Here is a 14797-nt window from a genome sequence, read left to right as displayed (position 1 = left end):
AAAGTTTCCATGCTCTGCATTCTTACATTTCTGTCTTTAGCACAGGCTCTGGACAAACTAAGCTACCTTTCACCAGATGCCTCATAATTTGTGTTTGTGTATGTCTGTGTGTGTGTATCTGCACATGATACATCTTTCTCTTGATATTTATAAATATACACACATATATGTATGTATACAACAATAAAAATAAGTAAATTCATATGGATATTTTAAAACATCTGGCCCATAGGGACATATGCCATTCATTTTTAAACTGTGAACTTAATGATATTTGATAAGTATTTATTGTATATATAAAGTCACATTTTATTGTTCCATTTATATATTACCATACATTACTGTCTATTACATTATATATTTTTGTAATATGGGTAATAGTACTAACTATTCCTTGCATGATTCCATGAATGAGCTAAAATGTATTCTATTTATTCATATATTTTATAGATTTTTTTATTTCTCCTGTTCCAATTGTTTTATAAATATCTATAGTGAAGCAATTGGTTTTTATCAAAAATAATTTGCAATGAACCACTCAAAACTTTTTGGCGTACAACCCAAGTACTTATATGCATCAGCAATTCATTCTTTTTTTTTGGTCACTCATGGAGCTTGAACTCAGGGCTAGCACTCTCCATTTTGAGCCACATGTCCACTTCTGGTTTTCCAGTGATAATTAGAGATAAGAGTCTCACAGACTTTCCTGCTGACCTCCTCAGATGTCAGCCTTCTGAGTAGCTAAGATTTACAGGCATGAGCCACCGGCTCAAGAATATTCACACTCTTAATGACTGTTGATCCGACTGGAGCTCTTGTGTTGCAGGTCACTCAGCTTGTCTCTGACATGGATTTTGTTTGATCTTCCTCAGTGGCCAAAGAGTCCATTTTAGAGTTCATAAGCAACATCTAGAGATCAAGGTGCATAGAGAAATTCAGGTCACAAAATACCCAACACAGGAGCACATTTTAAAAGGGCCTGTAGTCCAAAACCTTGAGCTTTCCAAGCAATTGTTTTTTATTTCATTTTTATTTAATTTTATTTTAAAGATGCTATACAGAGGTACAGTTATGAATAAGGTGATGAGTACATTAATTGTCGATCATTGTTACCCATTCCCTTCTTGTTGTCCCACAATCCCTTCCCTCCCCAACCTCCCACACTCCATGAGCCATACACCTAGCCTTTCTGTTTTAGTTTTGTCTATCAGATAGACGTAAGACCATGTTCCATCTATCTGTATCTCCCTACCATAAGTATAAGGGGGTATAGCACAATGCCTAGATTTCATTCAGGTAGCTTTGTGATAATGATTTACCAATATAGCTTCAACTTCAATCTACTTATTTCCTTCTGTGACCTTTATGCAAAATGCTTAGTAATTGCTTAATCTTGATATATCCTCAAGTTTCTAAAACTATTATTATTTTGAGGCCTGAGATCATGGTATTGATAAGGAGTTGTGCATATCTAAATATTTTTTTCCAAGTTAAGATCTTCTTAGCCAAAATAGGCATGTGCTAAAGCCTAGTTTCTGAAACTTTGTATGGATCCTTGTTACTTGATTAAAGTACAGATTGCTAGTCAGTATATATAGGTGAGTTCCTAATATTTGTGTGTCTGAACCCAAGTACCTGACAGGAACAACCTAAGGGAAGAAAGACAGTATTTATTTGGGCTCATTGTGTCAGAGATTTCAGTTCACCATCCTTAGCTTCCTTGGCCTATGAAGAAGCAGAATATCATGATGTTGGACCATCTAGTAGAGGCTACTCAACTCATGGCAAACACGAATTCAAAATTATATAGAGGTGAGGGCAAGATTTAGGCCCAAGGACAGTCCCACAAATGTATTTCCTCCAACTAGGTGCTTTTACCACCTCCCAGTAACACCACCCCATTGTTAACCCATCAATGATGAATAAACACAGAATCCAGGAGTGTGAAGTAAGCAGAGAGGACAGAGCTAACTGCGATAGCCCACTTCTTTGCTACTTTTCCACAGAATATTGATCAATGTGAATGACAGAAAGCATGAGTTGGCTGAAGAAAGAAATGCTGATTGGCTGAGGGAAAATCCCGGTCTGTTCCTTTGTACCATCTGACTATACAGGTGGAAGAATTAGTATCCCCCGTATTCTTGTTTGACTTCATATTTGAAGACCTGGAAAATTGTTCTTATTTGCCTCCAATGATAAGATATATTGGATAAAAATTATAATCAGCAACAATAGCCTTGGAAAAAGTTGTACTAATTAAAGCAAGCCTGACACCTAGTAACATAGGATGTGCCTATAAATCTACAAGTAAACCCAATGGATACTAAAAGATAAATCATTACATATAGGCATAATTTAACAATAGTCTAAACATTCACACAATGAACAAAGGAGTATGTTCTTAGGAACAGAACACAAGGGTTCAATAGCTATGTGCATATGACCATATAAAATGATGTTTATCAAAATGAGCTCCAAGACATGTGCTGTTTCCAGTTCTCTCTCTTTTTTCTTTTTTTATTGTAAAAATACCATATAGAGGGGTTGCAATTACGTGAACAAGGTAATGAGTACATTTCTTATTGCCTCCTCCTTTGTTTCCCTTTACCATCCCTATGTAGGACAAAAATCAGCATCACATCACCTGGGTTATTATCCTGAGTTCAGAGACACAGAGAGGAAGAGAGTGAGGGCAGAGATGAAAAGTGCTGCCAGGAATCTAAGAACACCAGAAAGCAGAGAACTGATGGATCAAAAAGGACCCTATGTAAAAGGGCAGTGTCTTGGTTCAAGTTCCCATCTTCTATTTCAATTAGGACCTCAGAGTGTAACAACAATAATCTGAGTTTCATGCCAAACAGTCCCATTTTGGCAACCCAATAAGTATACGTTGCTACTTTGATATCTTCCTTTGATCACCAGAAATTAGATCTCTGGCATAGCTCTCCTTCAGACATTCTGACAGAAAGGACAATTCAAGCATCAATTTTGTCCTTTGTCTCATCATTTTGTTTGTTCCCTTTCCCTTCCTTAATTCAGATAAATGTATATATAGTACACAGGGTACCAAAATAAAATGCAGACAACAGAGAATAAACCATAGGGGAAAATAGAAAAAAAAATGAGATGTACAAGTCGCTATGTCAAAAAATGAACTTTACAACTTTGGTGGGGGGTGGGTGAGAATCGGGTTTGGGGGGGAGAGCAGGGAGTATGGGAAGGGATAGGAAGGGGAAACAAAGAGGAGGCAACAATGCTTGATAAGAAATGTACTCGTTATCTTGCCCATGTAATTGTAACTCCTCTATACAGTATTCTCACAATAAAAATAAATAAATAAAAGAAATAAAAAGAAATAATGCAACAGTGATACTCACAAAAAAATATGTTGGAAATGAGCCTTACAACTTGGTGGGGTGTGATGAGGTAGGGAAAGTGGGAGGAAAATGGGGGAGAGTGTAACAATATTCAACAAGAAATGTATTCACTACCTTACATATGTAACTGTATCCCCATTGTACCTTATCTTAACAATAAAATTGAATTAAAAAAAAAGAATCAACTTTCCTTGGAGGGACAGGAGAGAATGATATTATTTTACTCAAATATGACTTGTTGAATGGTAATTTCTTATCTTTCTAGTAAAAGATAATAAAGATGTAATTAAAATGGAATCATCTTTTCCAATCGATATTACCCTCATGACCACAAAAGTTTTAAACTAAAATTCAAAGCTTAAATTTTATAGGCTCTGTGGCTCTCTTCCTCAGATTTATCCTCTTGACCATCATTCCAGGACAGGTTATCCATTCCCCAGATCCACAGGGGTCCAACCCTGCTGCTTTTAGGAAGGTGGACGGATTCTGAATATGTGAACAGACAGTCCACACAAGAGTTGTTTTGTAATTTATGTGGAGAAATGTGAGGTGAAGGGTCGAAGTGATCTGCTGACGATCAGTACAAGATGAGGACTTACTATTGCTAAATCAAGCAGAAGAATTGAAGAAGCCTAACTTCAAAACAGAGCTCCCAGACGATTAAATTTGTGCCTAAAAATCTGAATATTGTTTATTTACATTCACGTCTGGATGAACTAAAACACAAGACACATGAGTGGAAAAATCATTTAGGAAAAATTGCCTTTTAAAATGAAACAGTTGGGGCTACTCAGGAGACTTAAATCTGAGGGTAGCAGTTCAAAGCCAGCTGGGGCAGAAAAGTCCATGAGAGCCTTATCTCCAATTAACCACCAGAAAACCAGAAGTGGCACTGTGGCTCAAGTGGTGAGTGGTAGCCTTGACATGAAAATCTCAGGGACAGTTTCCAGTATCCAATGTCCAGAATTCAAACACCATGAAATACATACATATATATATATATATATGCATATATATGTATATATATATATATATATATATACACCCACACAGTATGCATAAAGAATCAAGAAATCTTATAGTCTGCAGCATGATGGATAGAATTAGAGAACACTTTGTTAACAAAAATAGTAAAAAACAAAGAGCATTGTCTATACTGCTTCTCACTCAAGCAAAATTTAAAAAAATAAGATGCAATAGTGATTCTATGTGGCTGACAAGAGCACAGCATCAGAGCGCAGGAGGTTGAACACAGAAGAAAGATGGAAGACTATGATCAATGCACATAATACACATATATTGAGAAACCCAGAATCCCATTAATGGTTACAGATACGTACATTAATAAAAAAATAGGCTATCATAAAATAAAGGAATAAAATCTGAAGCAATGAATCCATTCTTTGTTTTAAAGGCAATTCCTGCTTAGAATACCAAGTTATTTATTTTATTATTGCATAAATATCAACTGATGTCACAATTCGAACTCTGCAAGTATTAGCTGGTCTTTTCTGATAACATTCTGAGCATGTGGAGCAGCAGGAGGAGCAGCTGGGTCAGCTCAGACTCACACTTCGGCTCCCCTGGGAGGTTTTTGTTATGGCTTTTAACACTGTGGGAGGGTTACTATAACCCTGTTGACAGTAATAAGTGGCAACATCTTCAGGCTCCAGGCCACTGATCTTGAGAGTGAACTCTGTCCCAGATTGACTCCCACTGAACCTTGATGGAACTCCGGACTCCAAAATATCTGCACCGTAGATCAAGAGTTTAGGAGCTTTCCCTGGTTGCTGCTGGTACCAGGCTAAACCATACCCAATGTCCTCACTGGCCCTGCAAGTGATGGTGGCAGTGTCTCCTAGAGACACAGACAGTGAAGATGGAGACTGGGTCATCTGGATATCACACTTGGCACCTGGAAGCAGAAACATGAAAACAAATATCCACAGTAATTATCAAGTTATAAGAAGGCATCCCTGAAGAGTAAGCATCCTGGATCACACTGAGCTGTGTTAATCCCTAGCATTGTCTTTCTTTACCTGGGAGCCAGAGCAGCAGGATCCCCAGGAGCTGAGCAGGGGTCCTCATGTCCATGCTGTGTGCTGACTTGGACTGACTACTGCCTATTGTGAACAGCCTATGAAGAAGTCCTGAGCATACTGGGCTGTGCTGTTGGTGCATGCAAATCAGCAGCAGAGTTATACACTGCTGTCCAGCTGCCACATCTCAGCAGCTCTGCACATTCTGAGTCTCACGGGAACTAGGTCGGGCAACAGAATAAGTTTTAAACACAGAAGAGAATCACCAAGTTGCTTTCCTGTGATGTGAGCACAACAATGGTGGCTTTGAGGATCAAAGCTTCTTTTCTTCTTATTTTTTTTTTAACTGAGTCAAGACTTGTTCACTGGAGTGTTAGTTCTTGAAATTTACAAACAAATTTTGCACAACACAAATTTGGCATTTCTTCATTATTATACAGAACAGAAATTTTTAGAGTAGTTCTGATTCATTGATAATATGTGTCAATTTATCAGCACTGTTGTCTTGTAATGAATTCAATCCATGGAGGTGGAATTAGTATAGCTGTTGTATTGATAAGAAAATGCCCGGACTTCTGTACTGTGCTGTTCAGCCTAATTATCTCCTCTATCTCTGAGTTTTTGTCCCAGGTGATCCATACAAGCATGTCCTTTCAGAGCCTTTCTCCCTTCATGTCTGAGCAGGCTTTATAATTTTTATTGACCTAGAAATGTGTATAATTTCTTATGTCCATGCTGAAGGTCCTCATATTATTCCTTCTGGCTTTTAAATATCTTTACAGCAACTACTATGTTCAGAAGCAGAGATAGATTCTCCTTAAAAGGGAGGATACACTCAGGTTATATTGAAGCCTATTTTGTGGCCTAAACCTACATATGTCTCCTCTGTTTGGTGGACTCTTCTAGTTCCTGAGAGAACACTGTGCTGCCCACCTTGGTAAAGATATTGGGCCCAAGCAGAGTGAGTATGTTGGAATCTCTGAACAGAGTCTTGAAATCAATAGAACATGGAAATGTCATCCATATTGGGATGAGGCCACATGGGAGAGCTGATTTTCTGTGCAAGGGAGAAATAGCATTGTTGACTCCATTGTAGGTGCTGAGATGGAGTGACCCAAGAGGACATCCATATATGTTAGATTTTCCTGTGCAGTTGTCAGGGCTCAGGAAGTCACTATTGCACAGGATACAAAGTTAGCTCATCTTATCCATGTTATCACATGCTGAGGAATGTCTGAACAAATCTGGGGGTGGCACAGGGGGTGTATGATCTGATCATGTAAGTGGCAGTAACACAAAGAGTTTCATGTCACCTAGAAGAGTTGCTGATCATATGACTAAATTAATCAGGGAAAATTAGAGCCAATATTTGTACTTGAGGTAAAAAAAATGTAAGCTAATTAAATGAAAATTTCATCTAATGTTAGTGACATATTTCAAAGATTTTTATACTGAATATTTTGTGGTAAAAAAAGTCAGAAAATTTTTCTAAGAATTCATTTAATAATAACTTAATTTTTTATGTGAGTGAAGTAATGGCCATAAATTTACATATGTATGCATGCATACATATGTATATATGAATGTGTACATATAAATATATATATATATTGATGAATAGATGCACAAGTGGATAATTTTTTCTAATCTAGAAGTTAATGATGCTTTCGCTTTAATAACGGATAGCACCTTCATTAATGGACCTCATTTTTTCTCTCATAAATAAAACCAGTGACATTTGCAGAACAGTTTATTTCTTTATCAAAAATAGGAAAAGAGGAAGATGAGTTTGGATCATTTGTTGTCACAAACTACAAATTCATATTGAATGATGTACAGGAAAGAGTGGAGAGAAATCAACTAACAAGGAATGCCCATTGGCTAATTTTGATAGTATTTGAATATTGAATAAATACCAAAGTATTCCATGAAATAAATTTTAAGTCCTTGGATTAGTAGTGATATTTTCACTAGGGATGTGATATCCATAAACCACCATATATTTCTCCACAAATCCTCACAATTTCAAAGGAAAAAAAAAACAACTATATAGCAGAGAAATCCAATAGCCAACACCTTAATCTAGAATTGAAATAAAGATCATCAGTAATGATGTCCTTACAGAACTTATCAGCACTTCTGGACTTTGCTCACAAATAACCATTACTGACAGAACTCTGAGGGGGAAAAGGCACAACTGTAATCTGAGAGATATTCATCCACATGATTGGTATGTGATCACCACGAGCAATAAGAACACAAAATTTAAGACCGAACTAAAAACCTGTCCCATGGTGGCTTGATTATTGGGATGTGGTCTGACTACTTTGTTCTGACTCAACTGGAACCACATTCCTACCATTCTCTCGAGGTTGAACTATAGGTGTGAACCATTATGGCCATCATGACCATTAATGTATTCTTTTGTTTGGAATTTTTGTGTCTTGAGATCATTCATCTACAGCCATCTCTTCACAAGTTCATAAACATGGTATATACAGTGACTAAGATTAAAGATTGAATTCACATACCTGGTTAAGAGAACCTCAGTGACTTCAAACTGAGATCTTTTTGAAAATACAACGACATAGTGAGCTATATCTGTTAAAAAAAAAAAAAAACAGTAACACATACAATTTTTGACCACTGTTTTTATACTGGTACAGAATAAGAATACATTCAATTTCTTTTTAAATTCTTTTTTATGTATTTTTTTGTAAAAATACTGTACAAAGGGGTTACAGATACATGAGTAAGGTAATGAGTACAATTCCTATCGAGCATTGTTATCTCCTTCTTTGGTTTTCCCCTACTGTCCCTTCCCTCCCCACTTCCCCAACTACTCCCTTCCCACACCTCCCCCAATGAAGTTGTAAAGTTTGGTTTCAAATAGTGTCTTGTACGTCTCATTGTTATAATGGGCCAACCTGTATCCTTATTTCAGCATTTTGTTATTTATATTCCTCTCCCCAAATTAGAAAAATGTATATACAAGATGCAGGGCACCAGAATCAAATACAGTGAAAACAGGCATTACACCATGGGTGAAGAACATACAAAATAAACAAAACAATCACACAGTACATTATAAATAAATTTTAAAAAAACAGCAAGAAAGATAAAACTATTTGTGTCCCTATCTTGGGATCCATTTTGCTTAGCATCACTTTATATGATCATATGTACGTAGCTTTTGAGCTTTTCTGCTTGTCCTAGACATACACTAGTCTTTGTCAGCATGTATTAACTACAAGAAAGGTTTCATTGCGACATTTCCACACATGCATACAATGTACTCAATTAACCTCACACCCTTGACTTCTCATTCTTATCCCCATATTTCCCTTCTTAAAGCAGTTGCATGGGTTTTGATGTCCTTTTTCATATATTCCAGAGAAGCACTTCAATAATCTTCACCTTCATAGAACTTCCTCTATTCATAGTCCTCCCTCCATAAAATACCAACAGAGCCTATTTCATTCTCTTGTCATTCATTTGTTTCATATATATATTAATTGTACCAAGGGCTTTCACCATGGTATCTCACCTGTGCATAAATCAAATTTCCTTTCTGTTTCGTTTTTGCTGGTTCTAGGTCTTGAACTCTGGGAATGACCAATGTCCCTAAGTATTTCAATTCTCTCTCTCTACCATTTAAGCCACAGCTCCAGTTACAGCTTTTTTGTGGTTAATTGGAGATAAGAGTGTCACAGACTTTCCTGGCCATGCTGATTTTGAACCACTATCCTTATATCTCAGCATCCTGAGTAGTTAGGATTACAGTAGTGACCCACAGGTGTCAGGTTATATATCATCTTTTAATCAGAACAACCCTCTCTATTAATCTTGCTTTTGGAGACATCAATGGTATTTTTTAAAGGATTGAACTCTTTCCATTGTGTTCTTTTCCTTTTTAATTTTATTTTAAAATAAAATCGTTTAACTAGGGATACAGGAGGACCCATTGCAACAATGAGATGTACAGGTTGTTATGTCGAAAACGAACTTTACAATGTTGGTGGGAGATAGGGAGAGGATCAGATGGGGGAACAGGGCTAGTATTGGAAGAGATGGGAAGGTGAAACAAAGAGGAGACGACAATGCTTGATAAGAAATGTATTTGTTATCTTGCCCATGTAATTGTAACTCCTCTGCACGGTATTCTCGCAATAAAAAAATAGAATGCTTTACACTTTAAAATAAATAAATTAATTTAATTAAATTAAATTTGAATCATAATTACATTGTGGATTTTTTTTACTAACATCGTCGGATATAAGATAAACTAGTCTCCCATTACTGAATAACAGTGATTAGAACTCCATGATCATTTGGCAATATTTCTTTGATAGTTGACAGAGATTTCAGTTTACAATGAAGTGAACAGAAGAAACAGAAACAAAGGAAAATTCCAGAGAAGAATCACAAAGAAAGTTAATACAGAAGGTTATTTGTATACTAAGATATGATTTTTGCCTACTTCTCTCTTCTACCCTTTTTGTACTCCTTCTGTATTAGGAAAAGGTTTGGGCTGGTTGCTTGCTACCCAATCCTAAGAATATGTATACTCTTAGCCATGTGCAGGCTTCTTTCTCATGTACCACTATCATGTCATTTTTTTCTCCATGAATATAAGACAGAGAAGGCCAAATCTTGGACAAATATTGAGATGATCACAGCCAAGGTCATGGCTTCTCAGACAGGCTACTCAGCTTTCCTGCATATATTCACTGCAATGGGTTTAGATTCAGCATCTTCCAAAGCAAACTGTCTACAAACAGTCATAGCTATTTGGAGTGAGAGCTTCCATATGTAATTGATGTACTGTAACAAATTTTTGCAAAAGATGAATTAATAAAGCAAATACAAATGGCCATGGCCAATTTAAAGATTACAGGTAGAAAGTAATGCACAGTTCCAAAGAACTATCATTTTGAATCTGACTGACTTTATATAATAGGTAAGAATTACTTTCTCTCCCTTTGCTTTTGAACAACTCAGCAAAAACAAAGGGAGACTGGTGCTCTTCACTAACAGAAATGGTAAAAATAGTAAAAAAAAAAACAAAAACAAAACACAAAAAAAAACAATGCTCTGCTACAAATGGATCCAGATTTATTTAATAGATATTGAGGTGTAATTCATGGTTCTGATCTGTGTGTTTGGTGATTTCCAACTGCATGTAAATGATGGAATGAAAAACTTGTATGTGTTTGGTTAAATGGCCTTCAGTAAAATTGCATCAGAGGGATTATTTTTTATTTTTGCTTTATTTTAAGAAAATACAACTGGTCAAATGTAACTTATCACCCTGCTCTTAACTCTAATCATGTCAGTTGGTAAGGAGACAGAATGTGGCCTAGATGTCCACAGCTCACTTTTTTTCAGTAATGGTGTTACTTGTGGTGAGGGGAGAAAGGGAAGGCTGCATGTGGGGAGTGTCAGGAATTAGAGAATCATGAGAAGCTTTTGTTCAATTTCTGCTCTTTCCCTTCAAATGAAAGCAGATCTGTGAGATCAGAGGTTCTACTTGATTTGTTCAAAATATTCATGTCTATAAGTGTTCATGGTACTATTTCTCCATTCTTTTGTAAATGTGGTTCTTTATATTTAGAGTAAGAATAAAAAAAATGTTCTACCAGAATTGAGGAACTAAAGGTATTTCATATTTTGTACCCAGGGGGAGCTGTGACATCTCAAATCTCATGGTGACAGAAGAATTTCCTAGGTTGTTAGATGTCATAGGATTAACTAACTGTCCTGAGGTGCAGTAACAAGTGATTTCTAAGTATGTGTGAGCTCATTTTGGAGATAGTGTTTGCACTGATGGAAATCTAAGAAGTCTGCTTTGGATGACCAGGTGCCTATTCATTATCTAAGAAATCAAACATGTATTAAAATAGAAAAAGAGTCTGAAAAGTGCAGTCTTCTCATGCAATCTAGAAACAATTAACTGTTTCATGTGTTTCAAGGACTTGTTTTACCATGTTTTGCAATTCTATAACAAGAATTTCATTGATTAGGCTACATAAATCAATGTTTTATAATTGACTCTGTTATTTTTAAAAGCATAGTACATGATATAAAATGCATGTTATATTTAGAATTGTAGGAAATAGTACTGAAAATGAAGCATTTAAGTTTGCTGACAGATACCTGGCAAACATACATTTATATTTCTAGGAGTAATGGCATCTTTCCTGTCTTTCCATTATTTTTCCTAAGAACTCACTGCCCCTGTTCTAATATTTAATTGTCTGATTCTTAGCCTAGGCTGCTCAGGTCCAACATTGGGTGCTCAGAGCTCTGATAGGCTTTCCTAGGAACAAGGGTCTGAGAGCATCACATGGGTGAATGGCAGCAAGATGGCATCACAACCCCAACTCCTCAGCTCCCTGCTGCTCTATGTCTCATATGAATGTGCACACAAGTAATGTATTTCTAATTCTGGAAGGACTTTTGTAATGTATAGACAATATTTCATGTATCTTTTAATATTTGAAATTACATCATCTGAAAGTGTTTAAATATTTGTCAATATTTAAATAAAAAGTTATGCATATATGTATGTCTCTGCATTTAATAATGTGATAGGAAAATAATTTATTCTTGTGATTGAAACATTCATTTTGGTAAAATAACAGCAATTTATTATCTAAAATAATATTTAGGTCACTCAACTTATGAGGATTTGTGTGAGAGAAATCCTATATAATTCTTCACATTTTCTGTTGTATGAAGTAACTTGATGTTTTCCATGCTATAATTTCTGCTGTTTATTTTCAAATAGCATGACAAAAGGGTGACTCTGATCAAGAAGCCCTAGACATTCCAATGAGCATGTTACATTATAATCTCTTGTACAACTCTTGCAATTCAGAGAAGATTTGTGAGAATTATCCTCTGCAAATAGTTGATAAGGCAGAGGAAACATGTTGGTATAAGAACCTTGTGACTACTATGAATGTATGAATGCATTAAACATTTCATAAAACTTCTCCTAAAGCCAGAATTGATAGAAGGTTTTCTATATCAAGGTGCTAAAAGGTAGAAATGACAATGTGAAGAAAAATAAATTAGTGATTATTACTGAAAAGAATGTTTGAAAAACAAACAACAAATGCTGAATATCCAAGTGGTGCAAACTATTACGGCAATTCATCTGTATCAGCTGACCAGGTGTTATACCTAATGAAGTGCAGACAAGGAGGATCAGAGACAGAGACAGTCAGAGATAGACACCATGACAGAGACAGCAATCCCCAGTGCCTCATCTCCTAAAGACACTAGCACTATAGGGTTTGCTTCAGCCCAGTGATCTCACATCATCTCACTCACTTCTTACAGGCCTCTTCCAAGTAAATGTAACTCAGGGGGACATGAATCTTCCCTGAAAAGATTACTTAGCTGAGAAAGCAGGCATGAAATCGAGACAAGACGACGTTTCCAGTCTCCAAATACCAAAGACAGAAGATTTTTCCCCACAATCCAGCCTGCTGACAGCGCCTCTTGAGTGTGGCTGGTCATACTCAAATGTCCAATCCTGCAGACTTGGTTGATAGTAAAACACTAACTCTATGACTTATTACTAAGATGAATGGCTTGTTTTCTACTGAGTTTTCTGCCCTCTAGTGGTAATATTTTCGCTTTATATCTTATAAAATAAGCTTTTCCCCCTAGAAATATTAATAAAATATATTCCAAAATGTCTTTTTGATATTTTCTATGGATTAAATTTGTATTATATATTGTTGGTGGTGGGTGTGGGGGGTTAATATTGCAGTTTCTCTGTGTGTGTGTGTGTGTGTGTGTGTGTGTGTGTGATTATACTGATATCAGGGCCTGTATGTTGCCATTAGCTTTTTCTGTACAAGGCTGGAGGTCTACCATTTGACAATTCAACATACAGGTGTTTTGCTGGTTAATTGGAGAAAGTATCAAAGACATTCCTTTCCAGTTTCCTTGAAACTCTGGTCTTCAGATTTCATTCACTGAACCTAGATCTCAGTAGTACTGACTCCAAGTATAAGTTTTTTCAGCAAGGTATTATCGAAAGAATACTCATTCTCAGTGCACTATTTCAGGAGGTATATAACTTCAACCTATCTTATTATTTCTGGTAGTAATAAATTCATATGGAAAAAGAAGCCCCTCTGTCAAAATTAACTCTTTAGAAGAGCACCATGACAGCTGCTTTCATAATTCTTCCTACTTGGTATTATGCACAGTTTGTTAGGAATATTCTATCCCGATTGGAGCCTGTCTTTAGTTAGGTCTTCCTCTTTTTCCTTAGGGATTCTATACTCAACTGTTATTCACTGCCTTACATTGTAGAGAGCTGTGGTTTCAAATTGATTGAATACCACTTTGTTCAACCTGAGGAGTAATTTGTGAGATAAAATTCTACTCTTTTTTATGGGGTGGTGAGGAGGGTGTCCAGTATTATGTTGAAAAAGAAGACCTAAGCTGGGTGCCAGTGGCTCACGCTTGTAATCCTAGCTACTAAGGAGGCTGAGATCTGAGGATCTTGGTTCAAAGCCAGCCCTGGCAGGAAACTCCGTGAGACTCTTATCTCCAATAAACCACTAGAAAACTGGAAGTAGTGCTGTTGCTCAAGCGGTTGAGTGCTTTTCTTGAGCTGAAGAGCGCAGTGACAGCACCCAAGCCCAGAGTTCAAGCCCCAGCACAGAAGAAGAAGAAGAAGAAGAAGAAGAAGAAGAAGAAGAAGAAGAAGAAGAAGAAGAAGAAGAAGAAGAGGAGGAGGAGGAGGAGGAGGAGGAGGGGGAGGGGGAGAGGAGGGGAGAGGAAGAGGAAGAGGAGGGGGAGGAGCTAGTAAGTCCACACAAGGGAGGACAAAGAAACAAGTGAAAAAAGCTGCACAGAGATCCCTGAATCCGTCCATTTGACACCCAGCATTTTACCAATTATGAATCACTGAAAGCATGTGGAGGGCTGAAAAGAAATCCATCAGTATTTGGTTTATGGCACAGTGCAGGTGGAAAGAACCAGTGGCTCCTCTTCTGCTCTTGAGTCCTGATGACTTACAAAGTTGCTAGTTTTGGCTGCCTGGAGCCAGTATGCTGGGTAAGGGTTATAATTAGAAGAAAACAGGCTGTTGCACTCTGTGAGGATTGGTCACTGTTCTTAGTTACAGATGTCAAATGTGCTTATAAAGGACTTATAATATGGATGTGTTCACAAACTATTCAGAAGTCTAAAGGCAAAGCTTCTGGAGTTGTAGATGGTGGGGGGTGTTTAGTTGGAGTAGTCCTGATTGTCTGAGGCTCTATACCCAGTTGCCTCCAGCAGAGAAGTGCTGCCCCTACCATCCTGCTCCAAGTAGCATAGCACCCAGCCACCAGGGCTCAGAACCCACTGCCT

At 37.0% G+C, this 14797-nt stretch overlaps 1 gene segment (V, D, J or C); it reads right to left on the bottom strand.

The window, feature by feature from the left end:
* Positions 1-4078: 4078 nt before the first annotated feature.
* On the bottom strand, positions 4079-5471 carry LOC106001103. The segment is given in 3 exon segments: positions 4079-4093; positions 4949-5292; positions 5417-5471. Coding segments are annotated over 3 exon segments (414 nt in total).
* Between the last annotated feature and the right edge of the window lie 9326 nt (positions 5472-14797).

This window comes from Dipodomys ordii, unplaced genomic scaffold (assembly GCF_000151885.1).
Source record: "Dipodomys ordii isolate 6190 unplaced genomic scaffold, Dord_2.0 Scaffold267, whole genome shotgun sequence".
Classification (NCBI taxonomy): Eukaryota; Metazoa; Chordata; class Mammalia; order Rodentia; family Heteromyidae; genus Dipodomys; species Dipodomys ordii.
Note: the sequence above shows the minus strand (reverse complement) of the source record. Positions and strands in the feature narration are given on the sequence as shown.